The following is a 15,207-nucleotide window of genomic DNA, read 5'->3' as shown; positions in this document are numbered from 1 at the left end:
GTCTGGGCTCTGGCTGGGCCACTCCAGGACATTCACAGAGTGGTCCTGAAGCCACTCCTTTGAGATCTTTGCTGTGTGCTTTGGGTTGTTGTCCTGCTGAATAATGAACTATCGCCCTTGTCTGAGGTCAAGAGCACTCTGGAGCAGGTTTTCATCCAGGATGTCTCTGGTGTTTTGCCGCCCTGACGTGTGCTACTGCCAAAACGTCAGTAACCCTCATGTGGCTGTTGACCCATTTGTGGTGCTCAGTTGTCATTCTGTGGTGATGCACCACAGAATTATCTATGTACAGTATGGGTCATTTCACGTGAAATCAGACACTTTGGGACCCGACCGACACAGATTTCAATCATACTTGCTGTGCCTGTTTGGTAGCAAGGTAGCACCCCAGAACTGCATTTGTGTGAATCTGACACCAATATTAAGGGAGAAACAGACTAGCAAAGGTTTACATATTCGGGTAGGACACTAAACATTCAGCCTTGATTATATCAGTCAGTATAAGTCACAAACAGATGTCTGAGGTGTTGCTTGAAAGCTCATTTCTGGCTCTACACATTACACACATCATGGAATACAACAACCTTCAGAATATGGATTATGATGCATTGAAACATTAAAAATTGAATATCAAATAAACTTATATTTTAAAATGGCCAGTGCATTGTCTAAACATAGCATGTAAGGTAATAAACAACACCTGAAAATGGGGTGTTTGGTTTTTTTATTCACTTCAGAGATAATGGGACATAAAGATTGGAATGAGTTGTAATGAAGTAATAGAGTAGTGTCAGGGACAGGACTGGACTGGCCATCTGGCATAACAGGCATTTTCCCGGTGGGCCCTGCACCCTTGTCGGTCCCTATTCCAGGTACTCAAAAACTACACAGCTTCTGCCCATTGTCAATGGACACAGTAGAAGCTAGGCCATTTTCAGCATTCAGAGAAGGCAGGGTTGAAAGAATAAGCTCAATAAAGGAATTTTCTAAATACTTCAAGCATCAAAGGCTATGTTGTAGCTGTATATGATGGCAACTAGTTGCTAGCATGTGTTGAGGAATGTATGCCAAGCACTGGATAGATGAAACTGAACTTTCTGCATCCTCTTGGACCATCTCCATCCTTCACATATTCGGATAGACATGCTGTCATGTGATATTACTATGGTATTACCATATTAGTACTAGGTGATTTGTATGATGCCATATTTTTGAGTTCCATTATCTCTGAAATGAATAAAGAACCAAACACCAGCATTCCAGGTGTTGTTCATGACATTGCAGGCTATGTTTAGACAAGGCACTGGCCATTTTAAAATATAAGGGTTTTTTTTATTCAATTTTTAATTTTTCAATTTATGATCATTCATATTCTGAGGGTTGTTGTATTCCATCCTGCTTGTGTAATTTGTAGAGCCAGAAAATAGCTTTCAAATAACACCACAGACATCTTTTTGTGACTTACACTGACTAATGTAATCAAGGCTGAATGCATAGTGTCCTACCCTCATATGTAAACCTGTGCTAGTCTGTTTCTCCCTTAATATTGGTGTCAGATTCACACAAATGCAGTTCTGGGGTGCTACCTTGCTACTAAACAGGCACAGCAAGTATGATTGAAATCTGTGTCGGTCGGGTCCCAAAGTGTCTGATTTCACGTGAAATGACCCGTATGGGAAACGGTTCAGAAAGAAAGGGCACTAATACAAGGCCCTCATCACATGTCTGTCTCGAGACTGTGACCTTCATTGTTGAGCACTGTTTGCAACTTTCACTCCGCAAGGTTGAAACAAAACAAAAGAAGGTGGCTGCAGTGGGGTGCGAAGGATCGGATGTGTGAAAAGGCACTACTAGGGAGGTGTCTGGGGGAGTGTGGGGGGAAAGTTGGTGGAAGGGGCAGAACAGGGAGCATGAGCGAAAGATAGAGAAAAAAGAAGGGAGAAAGGGAGATACAGCAGCTGGGCGTGAGAATGAGAAAGGAGCAAGTGTTCAGCATCAACAGCAGAGCAGACAAGTGGGAGTGAAGGCCCCTCCTCTCATCCCCTTTTCCTCTCCTCGCCTCCTTCCTCCGTCGTCTTTCCAGACCATGTGAGCAGCTGCCCTCAGTGACCCCACCAGACTGACCCCTCGTTGCTACTCTCTAGTCTCGCTCACTCTCTTTCTTAGCTCTGTGGGCCCTGCTAGCTAATAGACTTGGAATGAAGAGAGACAGAATGGAGAGAGTGAGAAAGAGCATGATCGAAAGAGAGTTAGAGGGAGGCGAAAGCAATGGAAACGAGACAGAGAGAGAAAGAAAGAGGGGAGTACGGGTCCGCAGGGAGTCCAGACAGCAGACACACAAATCACCTCGCCGGACGCCGGCCAGAACGGAGGCCAGGCGGCCCGTGCCTCGGCCTGGGCCGGTACCACTTACCACCAATCAGAGTGCAGCGAATCACCAAAACCCAAATACCGCTGTCACCCTCTCCCTGCCTCACCCCCTTCACCACCACCCCCTCCCTGGCGCTTCCCTTTGCCTAATCTTCCCTCTTTCTGGCTCGCTTTCCCGCCCTCCCTCTCGTTTCTGTTGAGAGTCGCCGCGGTGGAGTCTCCTGCGTTTCCTGCCTTCCCTTGCCTCCCCCCTGTGACCTCCCTCACACTTTCAAAACAGGTCAGAGAATGGGCGCACATCAGTGGCACAGGTGCTGGACCAAACACAAAATAACTTAAAGAGAATGATCAGGGTCCGGAACACTGTTCAGTGCTCCCAAAATATTTAATGGCACAATGTTTCGGATGCTCGGTCATTCATCACTTGCATGGCGAGCCATTACACTTTGTTTGGGAGCGTAGAGCAGTGTTGTGGACTGTTATCATTTCCTCCCTCACACTTCGCCATGACTGTCTGCTCCTGAACATAAACCTTGTTTGGCCTTGGAAAAAAGTTCTGTTGTTAGTGACTCCAAGACTGCAACATCAGTCTCCTGATACATTTTGTCTTTGTCCGTCTGTCTGTCATGTGCTGGTCTACTTCAGGACAAAAAAAGAAAAAAATAAAGACAGACAAAAACGTTAGTCTGAAAAAACAGGCAAAAAAGAGCTGGACTGAGGGCGTTGTTGTGGCATAGCTTTAGAATGTTGCAACTGTTCGACCTTGGGAGAGATGTCCTGTGTTATCAGAGTGTTTGTATTGTTTTCTGATGTTTTGTATCTTCTGGTGTATCTGAGGAGGTTGCTCCTGAAGGTCGTTCCTGACCCTCCCGGCACATCAGTCGTCCTCTACCCTCAGCCTGAAAGCTGTAGCTATCTCCCAGTTGGCAAAGCATAGTACTGTGTCCCGACTGTCTTACCCACTTAAACTGCTATTTTTCTCACACGCGCGCGTGCACACAACCACAAACACACACACACACCCGCGCACACAACCACAAACACACACCCGCACACGTAAACAAATGCACATGCGCACACACACTCGTGTGTACACACACGCGCGCACACGCACACACACACACGCACACACACACACACACACACACACACACACACACACACACACATTCAGGTGCAAAACATGGTTCTCTCAATCAGCGCAACACACCAGATGTGCTGGATGCCGGAATGCATGACTCATGCCAGCAGAATGTACTGGCTTGGCTGTGCAGGTGTTAAGTGTGGGAGGCGATCCAGCGCCACACACCACATTTCTGGCCCTTTCTGCTGGGCCCATTGTCTTGTAAAGTCACATTACAAAAAAAATTAAGAAGTAGAGAAAAGTGTGAGCCAAAATGCTTTTTGAAACAACCTTTTTCAACTTTATTTTGGATTGCCTCACCTGCACTATAGGTCCATCAGGCCCATTACCATTAGGCGACTTGACAAACAGGGGGATGTTGGTGGCGGAGGTGGGCCAGTCATTGCTGCCGTCAGCCCAGACACAAGACATCAGTGTGTCTGTGTCAGACATAAGACGCCAGTGTGTGTGTGTCTGTGTCAGACACAAGACGTCAGTGTGTGTGTGTGTGTCTGTCAGACATAAGACGTCAGTGTGTGTGTGTCTGTGTCAGACACAAGACATTAGTTTGAGTGCGTCTGTGTATCTGTCAGACACGAGACATTAGTTTGAGTGCGTGTTAACTGTATGTGTCTGATTGATGCAGACGCAAGTGTCACAAGAATGTGCCTTAGCGTGTCAGGTCACTGCTGGAGGAAGCAGCTCACACAAAAATAGCGGAGTTGGCAATGTGGCAGGACAGGGATGTGTGTGCGTGCATGTGTGTATGTACATGCACACGTTTTTGTGTGTGTGTGTGGTGTGTGGAAAGACTCTGTGAAGTGCTGCTGAAGCGAAAACACAATTGGTGATTAAGTTTCTGTTTACCTCCCGTCTGAGAGAAGAATGTCCCGGTTATCTTTGGATGCGCCCACCCCACCCCATCCCAACACCCCCTGCCTTGCCTCGCCTTCCCTTCCCTCAGTGTGGCCTGGCAAGGTCATCTCCCCTTCCACCTCCACTGCTGCGGATGCGGCAACAGACCCTTGACACTTTACCCAGCGGGGCCGCCCGCCTTTCACAGAACAATCAGTTATTATTGTCTGATTCCACAGATCCTTTGCAGGCGTCGCCCACAAATAGAAACACTTCTTCACTTCTGGAAATGGACATTGTCTTGGAATTTGCAATGTTCCTGGGATATGTGTGTGGGGGTGGAGGAGTTGTGTGTGTGCGTGCGTGCATGCGTGCCATTGCTGGTGTGTGTTCCTGTTTGTACGTGAGCATCTTAATCTGTATTTTGACTTGGTACTTGACTTTGAGTTTATCTCCAGGGTGTCTGCCTACGTTGTAATAGTAATATTTTTGTCTGCATGCCTGTCTGTCTGCGCCCCCTTTCCGGATGCAGTCTGTATGTTTGTATGTGACTGACTTTGAGCTTCAGACCTCTTCATTTGTATTGCTCATTTCTGTGTGCGTGAGATTATGCAGTTTGTCACAGAAGTGAGGACACCCCTCACCTCACATTTCTGCAGATTTCCGTAGATTTGTAAGCATATCTTTTCATGGGACATTATTAAGAAATTTCACTTTGACAGAATGAACAGTGTACAACTTATATAACCGCTTCACTTTATTGTTCACTCAAAATCATTTGCAATACAACCATTTAATGTCTCAACAAATTTTGCCTCTCAAAAGTGAGTATCGACTGATCGACTGCGTCAGTACTCAAAGTACATGTTGACATGGATGTCTCTTTTAGTGAAATTCAGCTTTCCAATGTTCCGACTGCATTCTTCTGTGACACACTGTATCTGTCACCTATTACAAAGCATTTTTTGGGGGGTGTCTTGCCTCAATAAGCTGAAGCACTGTACCATTATAGTGGAGACACCGGTTCGATTCCAACCTAAGGTCAATTCCTGATCCTTTCCCGTGTTTCTTTGCCACTCATTTCCTGTCATCACAATTGGCTGTCAAAGTTGAAAAGTGAATAAATAAATATGAAATGTTGTGTGCGTGTATATGCAAATCAGTAATCCCGTGTCCTCTCGTCTTCTCTTGTGTGTGTCCTCCAGGCTACACTGCACCCCCTGTGCGGGTCTCTGTCCCAAGGTGTGTGTGGGCCGCAAGACCATCGAGTCTGTGACCACGGCCCAGGAGCTGCGGGGCTGCACCGTGCTGAACGGCAGCCTGGTCATCAACATTCGGGGCGGCAGTGAGTATTACACACGCACACATGCGCGCGCACACACACACGAGCGCACACACATGCGCACACACATGCACACACACATGCACACACACATGCACACACACATGCACACACACACACGTACACACACACGTACACACACAATGCTGAACAGCAGCCTGGTCATCAACATTCGGGGCGGCAGTGAGTATCGCACACATGACACCATACCACAGTACGCACAGCACAGGTCTAAACACCAGCGCGCGCACACGCACACACGTACACACGTACACACGTACACACGTACACACCAGGGCTTGACATTAACGTTTTCACCCAACGGCCACTATGGCTATTGGTTTTCCAGAGTCACTAGCCTTTCAGGTGTTTCCACTAGCCACAGATTATATATTGTTTTTTTTCTTTATCATGATAGTGTACGTCTAACCTCAGAAGATGAGGTGCTACAGCAAGATCAGTGTATAGCTTTCTACATAAAAGTATATCAAGCAAATAGAAACAGTGATTGATCTTTTCTTGAACTTAAATAAAATAATTGATACACAAGGGGCAAACAACAGAATATAGGCTACTATGATACGTATGTCATACCAAGGAAGCTGCCAGCCAAATTGGCTAGTGGCACTGAAAGCATTACTAGCCATAGGCAAGTTTTACCAGCATTTGGCCGGTTGGCAGGTGCCAGTGTCAAGCCCTGGTACACACACACCCACACTGTGCTGAACAGCAGTCTGGTCATCAACATCCGGGGCATAGTGAGTATTACACACACACACACACACACACACACACACACCACAGTACGCACCAGCACAAGTCTAAACACCATCACATACGCATGCATACACATACACACACACCCACACACACACCAAAAGTAGTGGTCACCACAGACAGTACGTACCACAGAAACAACCCACACAGATCAGTACAGATCAACACACCTAACCACACTGGTTCCCAATCCCATGCCATAGCCCACCCTCACCGCTTGGCGCTTACACCAGAGTACCATATTTTTCGGACCATAAGGCGCACTTAATATAATGAAATGTTGTCAAAAACTGACGGAGCATGACTTCCTAAACCATTTAACTTTACAGCCAGGCCCTAGCCAAATGGCTACACTTCTGGCCGCTGGGCCTTGGTGTTGTGCTGGGGCTCTGGTTCTGTTTGCCTGGCGAAAGTGCACACACATCAAACTCTGCAGGCACATCGCAGGAAATATACCCGCATTGAACCAACTAGACGTAGATGTTCTAGATCTACCAGTAGATGTTCAAAACATTGTTTTTGTTCAATAAAATCGTAGGAGCCGCAGTGTGTGCAGGTAAACTTTGTTTTGTTTTTGTTTTATCTGCATGGGAAGTACTGCCTCCAGATTTCACATCAACATAATGGAGGTGTTTTGACCTCATCTGGTCCCATTGGCCACTGTCTACTCTTTACACACACACACACACAAACACACACGCGCGCGCGCACGCACACTGGAGAGAGAGGTAGAGAGAGCGAGTCAGCCCATCAGTCAGAGGAGAAGATGGGGGGGGGGGGGGGGACCGGGTCATACATGTGTGTCACATCTATTCAAGTCGGATCATGGTGTTCTTTCACACACTGTCACACACACTCACACTGAGGTCCGTGTGTGCCTGCCTGTTGCACCTAGACAGATGAGGTATTTATATTTAATCATGTTACAGCCCATTGAAAGCCTTAAAGCGTGACAGTAGAAGACGCTTATTCATGTGCACTCCCGGTAAACAGTGATGAAATTATGAAAACTATGAAGAATGCTAGAGGCAAAATCCATCTCAGACATTTTTGGCATGAGGATGTGTTTTTCGAGTGTGTGTGTGCGCGTGTGTGTGTGTGTGTGTGTGTGTGTGTGTGTGTGTGAGAGCGTGTGTGTGTGTGTGTGAGCGTGTGAGAGCGTGTGTGTGTGAGAGCGTGTGTGTGTGAGAGCGTGTGTGTGTGTGAGCGTGTGAGCGTGTGAGCGTGTGAGCGTGTGAGCGTGTGTGCGTGTGTGCGTGTGTGCGTGTGTGCGTGTGTGCGTGTGTGCGTGTGTGCGTGTGTGCGTGTGTGTGTGTGTGTGTGTGTGTGTGTGTGTGTGTGTGTGCGTGTGTGTGTGTGTGTGCTCTATGGTTGTGCCTGTCATTATTTGTCTGTACCTTTGAGTAATTGGGTGTGTTTGTGTCAGAGTGCCTGCGTTCATATATATGTGTGAGCAATTGCACATGTATGTGTGTGCGTGAGAGAGGGAGAGGGAAACTGTGTGTGTGTGTGTGAGAGAGCGTGCCCCACCCATCATGTCCTCGCTAACCCCTGTGTGTGTGTGTGTGTGTGTGTGTGTGTGTGTGTGTGTGTGTGTGTGTGTGTGTGTGTGTGTGTGTGTGTGTGTGTGTGTGTGTGTGTGTGTGTGTGTGTGTGTGTGTGTGTGTGTGTGTGTGTGTGTGTGTGTGTGTGTGTGTGTGTGTGTGTGTGTGTGTACTGTAGCGAGCACATTTTAATCATAGGCATAGCGCGTAGGGCCTGTGAACAGTGGCACTGAGGGTGCCTGTAGCTGTGGTGCACTCTGACAGATTTATAGATGGAAGTGCAGATAGTTGGACTGGGCCAACAGACAGCTGAGGCTATTAAAGAGCCTCGAGCACGGCTCCGCCGGTTTCTATGGTCGCCCGCCCTGAGGCATTCCGGTTCCTTTACCAACACCTTCCCGAGCCTTCATACCCCTCGCTCTGGCCAAGTCTGTCTGTCTGTCTCTGTGCTGGAGAGCATTGTTATATCACACTTCAAACATACACACACACACACACACACACACACACACACACACACACACACACACACACACTGCTATTCAGTCCCTCCAGTTTTTCGCGATTCAGCGATCGCGTGGATTCATGCAAATTCAATGATATTCCGCATAATTTCACGATGCCACGTAATTCCTGTAAAGCCGCATTTTTCCTGCAAATGTTCCCCTTTGTCCCCTTCAACATTCTGTGGAGTTTATTGATTTATATTTTCGTCAAAAAAATAAAAATGTGACTACAATACCACCGGAGACGAAAACCAATAGGAAGCATTTTTCTTAATATGTCACTGAAACATTGAAAAATAATTGCCTGCTATTTCGCAAGTCGAGACCCTGATCTCAGCTGCTCCGCGTCTCTCTCCTCCACTCCTTCACACATACACGCAGGTGTCGATGCTGCTCACCCGTGACCTTTTTTTAAACGGCAGTAGCCTACTTTTCAGTGCAATCCTGGCTGGAAAAAGTATTGTTGCCCATTTATCCATGACGAAGAAATGCAGTCATTAAATAGTGGCGGTGCTGTCGCACAGTAGCAAACATCTAAGGTTACATTTTTTGCGCTACTTCTCCACTCTCCCCTGTCGCTGTCATGAGCATGCTACCCGACGGTCGTTGTCTGATCTTTTTTCAATGTTCGCTAATGTTTGTAATTTAAGGGTCTATGTCTATGCGTAGGCACGCACAAGCCTTCTGATAACAATCACTGTAGTGCCGATCGCAAAGGATTCGGAAGTGTGGAGTTTTGCAACTTGTTTCAGTCAAGGATACCGAGATAGGAAGTCAACGAGAGCGTGTATGCCATCACAACTTTGCATCAAGCAAATAATATGCAACAGCTTGCAATACGAGCACGAGAGAGAGAGAGAGAGAGAGAGAGAGAGAGAGAGAGAGAGAGAGAGAGAGAGAGAGAGAGAGAGAGAGAGAGAGAGAGAGAGAGAGAGAGAGAGAGAGAGAGAGACGCGTCTTCCAACAGGTGACATTGTAACGCTTGCATACAACCTGGCTACTGTACCCCGCGACGCTCTCCATCAGCCTACTGGTAGGCTATACCCACAAGTATTTTTTCATGACGCGCAGTCCCGTTTTCCCCCGAAGTCGTTCTAAAATAGCCTATCGACAGAGATTTATGAGTGTCGCGGCCATGATTTTTTTTTACACATTGGACGCACTGGCTTATAAGACGCTCTGGCAGTTTTTCACAATATTTTATTATTGTCAATATTTTATTATTCTATTATATAGGAAGTGTGTTTCTGAATCTCTCTCTCTTTTGTCTTAAGCCTGCTTAGACTGATTGTGGTTTTCAGTTACCAAAAAAAAACCCAGAAAGGGGTGCAAAATCTTTGCAAAAAATGAGAAAATGCCGCAAAATCTTTGCAAAAAATGAGAAAATGCCGCCACAAAATCAGACATTTTGACCGCAAAAATCACAAAATCCCAGTGCAAAATCCTGGAGGGACTGGCTATTTCTTCCTCTAAGTCAAGTGTTCTTTTTACCCATTCATATATGAGCTCACATTATATTCAGTTATTGTTTCTCTGCCACTCTCTCCCATACGCATAGATGCAAGTTAAGATTATGTAATTCAGTAGTACTACACGTCACACCCTAAATCTCTGAAAAGTTGATTCCAACTAATTCCAAATGTTAACCTGTACTCTTTTAACAGACACCGCAATGAACTGTTTGCCTTTTGCTTATTTGATGAACTTATATGATAAACCGCACAAATGATAATCTGCCCATCCCCAAAGGCAAACTAAAAAGCATTTGAAAGCTAATTTAAAATAATGTGGGCGATGTGTAATGCCTGTATTGTGTCCAGATAACGTGGCTGCATGTGTGTTTTTTTGTGAATCTTATTATTGTATGCTACATCTTCTTTTACCATGTGTTGGACAATGCTGTCAGTGTTGCAACTGTACGCTGCGCCTAGAGGTCCTTGTCTGCTATCTAAATGTTGCTTCTTATTACTTGTATACTGCTGTACTCTGTGCTGACCCCTTGAATTTCCTCCTTGTTAAGTGGCTTTGGTCAAAGGTGTCTTCTGAATGTCATGTGATGTAATGTTTTTGCTTTGTATCTGTGTATCTGCAGATAACGTGGCGGCGGAGCTGGAGGCGAGTCTGGGGCAGCTGGAGGAGATCACGGGCTACCTGATGGTGCGCCGCTCCTACGCCCTCGTGTCCCTCTCCTTCCTGCGCAAGCTCAGCGTCATCCGCGGGGAGACACAGGAGGGCGGGTGAGCCTCGCTTTTATGTTACATACACTCTGCAGCTCGGGCAAACACACACACACACACACACACACACACACACACACACACACACACACACACACACACACACACACACACACACACACACACACACACACACACACACTAACGAACAGGTGAGCATGCCTATAGTCACACACACACCACATCACACCACACACTTATATTACACCCACCTCCCACTCATCGAAGGGATGAGCTCGATTTTATTTGACACTCTTACCTCACTCTTTGAAAGGTTCAGGGAGTTTTTTTGTGTCTAATGTAGTATCTAGTGTAAAATTAATGTTTGTGGGGGGAAAGTCCCAATAGAGTACCAATAATTCTTTTGGAGGAGTTCGGTGCGACACATTATCTTTCAGATTAGTTTCAACTCTTTTTCCCACCCTCTCTGAATTATAGGCACGGGAGGGTTTAGTTATAATCATAAACGTTGCTTTAAAGGTCATATTCCCACAAAAAATGGACTTGGGCAGATAGTTTGGGAAGACAGGTTGTTGGCTGTATCAATACATGCAGATAGACAGTGACTTATAAGAGTGCCTTTGCATTTAGACTATTGTGAAATCAACCAATTAGTAGATTTTATTTCTGCAATGAAAATGTGCAAATCTGTGTTGAACAACACAACTAAATGTTTTTTTTGTCTAATTTTTTCAAATGAAAAAAAAAGCGAAGGAAAGTTGGGGTCTTGTACTTGAACTGTTCTTCCGGATCAAAAGTGATCAAAGCTAACAGATCTGTGAGGTTGCTGAAATTGCTTTATTTGTCATAGAGTTGTTTGATGTAGCTGATCTCAGAGTGGCTCTAGCTTGTCAACCTTGGGCATCAGAGACACGTACAGTCCAATGAATTTTCACTGAACTATGTCATTGCCCATCCGTGTAGTTAACGGACCTTGCCTTCTGTTGTGTCGCTCTGGTCACTTTAATTGCTTCTAATATTAACATAGTAATCTCTCTCTCTCTCTCTCTCTCTCTCTCTCTCTCTCTCTCTCTCTCTCTCTCTCTCTCTCTCTCTCTCTCTCTCTCTCTCTCGTACAGTAACTACTCCTTCTACGCTCTGGACAACCAAAACCTTCGGCAGCTGTGGGACTGGAGCAAGCATAAGTTGAAGATCCTGAGCGGGCGCATGTTCTTCCACTACAACGCCAAGCTCTGCATGTCCGAAATACACAAGATGGAGGAGGTGACGGGGACCAAGAGTCGCGGCGTGAAGAATGATATTGCGCCCAAGACCAATGGAGATCAAGCTCCATGTAAGAACTCCTGAACATTCTAGAGCCCCTTAATGTTCTTGTATCACTTTGTTATGGGTCACTGGTGTTCATGTGACCAGGATTTGGTTAGCAGGCTCAATACACTTTGGTTTTGTTAACATTTTTCTTAACATTTTTGGTTATACAGTATGATTAACTGTCAAATGATAATCTGGCCTTCCCCAAAGGCAAAGTCAGAAACATGTGAAAGCTATTTTTAAATAAGCTTTCACTAGCACTGTAAAAATCCACATTTTAGCAAAGTTAAAACCAAAAGCTGAACTTTGAGTTTGAGTTCTGCAGGATTCTCACTTACTCATCCTTACCTGTCTCCGTACCTTCCCTTAATTTTCGTAGTGAGGAGTATGCACACTTAAAATCCTTTTGTTGTTGTTGTTTTTTTCATGACTGGAGTGTCGACTTCATCAGTGTGATGGTGAAGAATCTTTTTCAAAAAATTGATGGATCCGGATCGTGTCTGATGAAGTCAAAACTTAATCCAGCTTTGAAAACAAAGATGGATTTTAAAGGATAACTTCAGTCAATTTCAACATGCAGTTGTAATGCTCACACTACCCTGGACTTGTCAGGACGTGATTTTTTTTTTCTTCTTCAGCCTTTTCCGAGACCCTGGTCATTGTAATGGGGGCAGTTCTTTGTTTACATTTTTTTTTTAAACCATCTTGATTTATTCCCAAAAACCAAAAGGTTATGCAACATCGGCAGGCAACTAGCAAACAGTGATACCTTTTGGGAAAATATTTGGAGTAGGCCTATGTTAAGAATTTTTTAAATGTAAACAAAAGTTGCCCCCATGGGAATAGCTCAGATCTCAGAAAGGGCTGAGCCGAAAAATGCAGCATCACTGGGTACTGACAAGTCAAGGGTAGCATGAGCAATACAACAGCATATTGAAAATGGCTTAAGTGGTCCTTTAATTGTACTGACTCCTCACTCCAGAAATTACAGTCAGCCTTTGTCCTGCACCTTTTCCTGGGATATGCACAATCTTCACCAATATGCACAATCTTCACCATCAACCTCTGTGCTTTACCTTCCCTGCCCCTCAGGTGAGACGGCTCAGCTGAAGATCACCACGGTCCGCACCACGTATGACAAGATCCTCATCCGCTGGGAGCCCTTCTGGCCCACAGACTTCAGAGACCTGCTGGGCTTCATAGTGCTCTACAAGGAAGCGTATGTACCCTGCAGTCTGCCATTTATAAAAAACATACGCACGCACGCACGCACGCACGCACACACACACACACACACACACACACCAACGAGAAAAACACCAGAATCAAAAAGCTAAGCATTTCAAGTAAGTGTTTGGTATTTTATTAAAATTTGTAAGATTTCTCTCAGCCAATGTGTACATGAGTCATTAGTAAAGTGACGACGTAATAAGGTGATGATGAACGGAGAGGGGATGAAGACTGACTTTGCATACAGCAGATGACATGTTCACATTTTGACACATTTTGGTTGTTGGGGCTCTGGGATGAATAGGACACATAACCCTAACCCCATCCATCATCCAGAAGGCAGGATGACAGGCTCAATAGATTACTGTTGTTTTGTTTGTTTTTGGTTTTGTAATTATGAAATTGTTTGTCGTTTCTTCCTCAGGCCCTTTGCGAACGTGACTGAGTTTGATGGGCAGGACGCGTGCGGTTCCAACAGCTGGGTGATCCACGACCAGGAGGCCCCGCCCCGGAAGCAGGATGGCGAGCCGCAGCCCGACCCGGGCCACCTCATTCAGAACGTCAAGCCCTGGACGCAGTACGCCATCATGGTCAAGACCCAGCTGTCCGCCTCGGACGACCACCAGGTCCACGGAGCCAAGAGCCCCATCTTCTACGTCCGCACCAATGCCACCAGTGAGTAGAGTTGTCTCAGTCCGCACCAATGCCACCAGTGAGTGGAGTTCTTTCGGTTGTGCTGTCACGAGGTCACGAGTTCGGGCCGGGCAGGGTGACCTTGGGTTACTTACACGTGTCATCATCCAGCACAGGGCTCAGAAATGTTGCTCGACTCGTCGCCCGACAGCCGTCCCCACCACTGTCACCATTTCCTGTAACACTGGGTTTAATTGCAGGGCGCGACAGCGTTTGACATGTTCCCTGCTGTCATTCTCTGGATGGGGCTGATGGTTTCTTCCCTTTTGTCTCTTGTCTGGTGTGTGTGTGTACGTGTGTGTGTGTACGTGTGTGTGTGTGTGCACGTGTGTGTGTGTGTGTACGTGTGTGTGTGTGTGTACGTGTGTGTGTGTGTGTGTACGTGTGTGTGTGTGTACGTGTGTGTGTGTGTACGTGTGTGTGTACGTGTGTGTACGTGTGTGTGTACGTGTGTGTGTACGTGTGTGTGTACGTGTGTGTACGTGTGTGTACGTGTGTGTACGTGTGTGTGCGTGTGTGTGCGTGTGTGTGTGTGTGCCTGCCTGCGTCTGTGTGTGATTTTGTGTGTTGCCTAACGACAACAACAGAGCCATCCGTGCCTCTGGATCCCATCTCGTCGTCCAACTCGTCGTCTCAGATCCTGCTGAAGTGGAAACCTCCCAACGACCTCAACGGCAACATCACCCACTACCTGGTGTACTACCAGCAGCTCTCAGAGGCCAGCGCACTCTTCAAGGTCGACTACTGTCAGAAAGGTGAGAAGACTGCGTGACCACACACACGCACACACACATATGAACATGCATATGTACTGTACACACGCATGCACATGAGCATACACGTACTGGGCACATACTGGGCACGCACATATTTGCAAATGTGAACACACATATACACGTACAGTATGTGCAGCATCCATGCATTTCATGTGTTTTTTCTCTCAGTATTACAGTATTGGGTTGTATATATGTAGGAGACAAGCGGTCACAGACCTTTGAAGGGGAAGTGCCTAATTAGTCTGCAGAAGTACAGTACAATCCCTTATGTTACCTTCTGTAGACTGTCACTGGAAAGTAATGTGCATTTCTAAATATATTTATTGTCTCCCCCCATCCCCCTGCCTTTCTTCTCTCTCCATGCCCTCTCTCCTTCCCCATTTCCCTTCCTCTTTCTCTCTCCATCTCCTCCCCTCTCCTTCCTTTCACCCTTCTCTCTCTGCCCATTTCCCTCTCTCCATCTCTCCTCCTTCCTGTCCTTC

At 46.3% G+C, this 15,207-nt stretch overlaps 1 protein-coding gene across 2 annotated transcripts in view; it reads left to right on the top strand.

Annotated features, from left to right (window-relative positions):
- The window catches only part of insra (insulin receptor a), a 79,463-nt gene that overhangs the window by 47,524 nt on the left and 16,732 nt on the right, over window positions 1-15,207 (top strand). For both annotated transcript variants that reach the window (XM_063218454.1, XM_063218455.1), the window contains exons 4-9: window positions 5,554-5,693; window positions 10,610-10,754; window positions 11,834-12,048; window positions 13,119-13,245; window positions 13,681-13,931; window positions 14,537-14,704. In XM_063218454.1, the coding sequence (XP_063074524.1) occupies window positions 5,554-5,693; window positions 10,610-10,754; window positions 11,834-12,048; window positions 13,119-13,245; window positions 13,681-13,931; window positions 14,537-14,704 (1,046 nt within the window). The remainder of the gene's footprint in view (window positions 1-5,553; window positions 5,694-10,609; window positions 10,755-11,833; window positions 12,049-13,118; window positions 13,246-13,680; window positions 13,932-14,536; window positions 14,705-15,207) is intronic.

Source organism: Engraulis encrasicolus, chromosome 16 (assembly GCF_034702125.1).
Source record: "Engraulis encrasicolus isolate BLACKSEA-1 chromosome 16, IST_EnEncr_1.0, whole genome shotgun sequence".
Lineage (NCBI taxonomy): Eukaryota > Metazoa > Chordata > Actinopteri > Clupeiformes > Engraulidae > Engraulis > Engraulis encrasicolus.
This window is presented reverse-complemented; position numbering and strand designations above follow the sequence as displayed.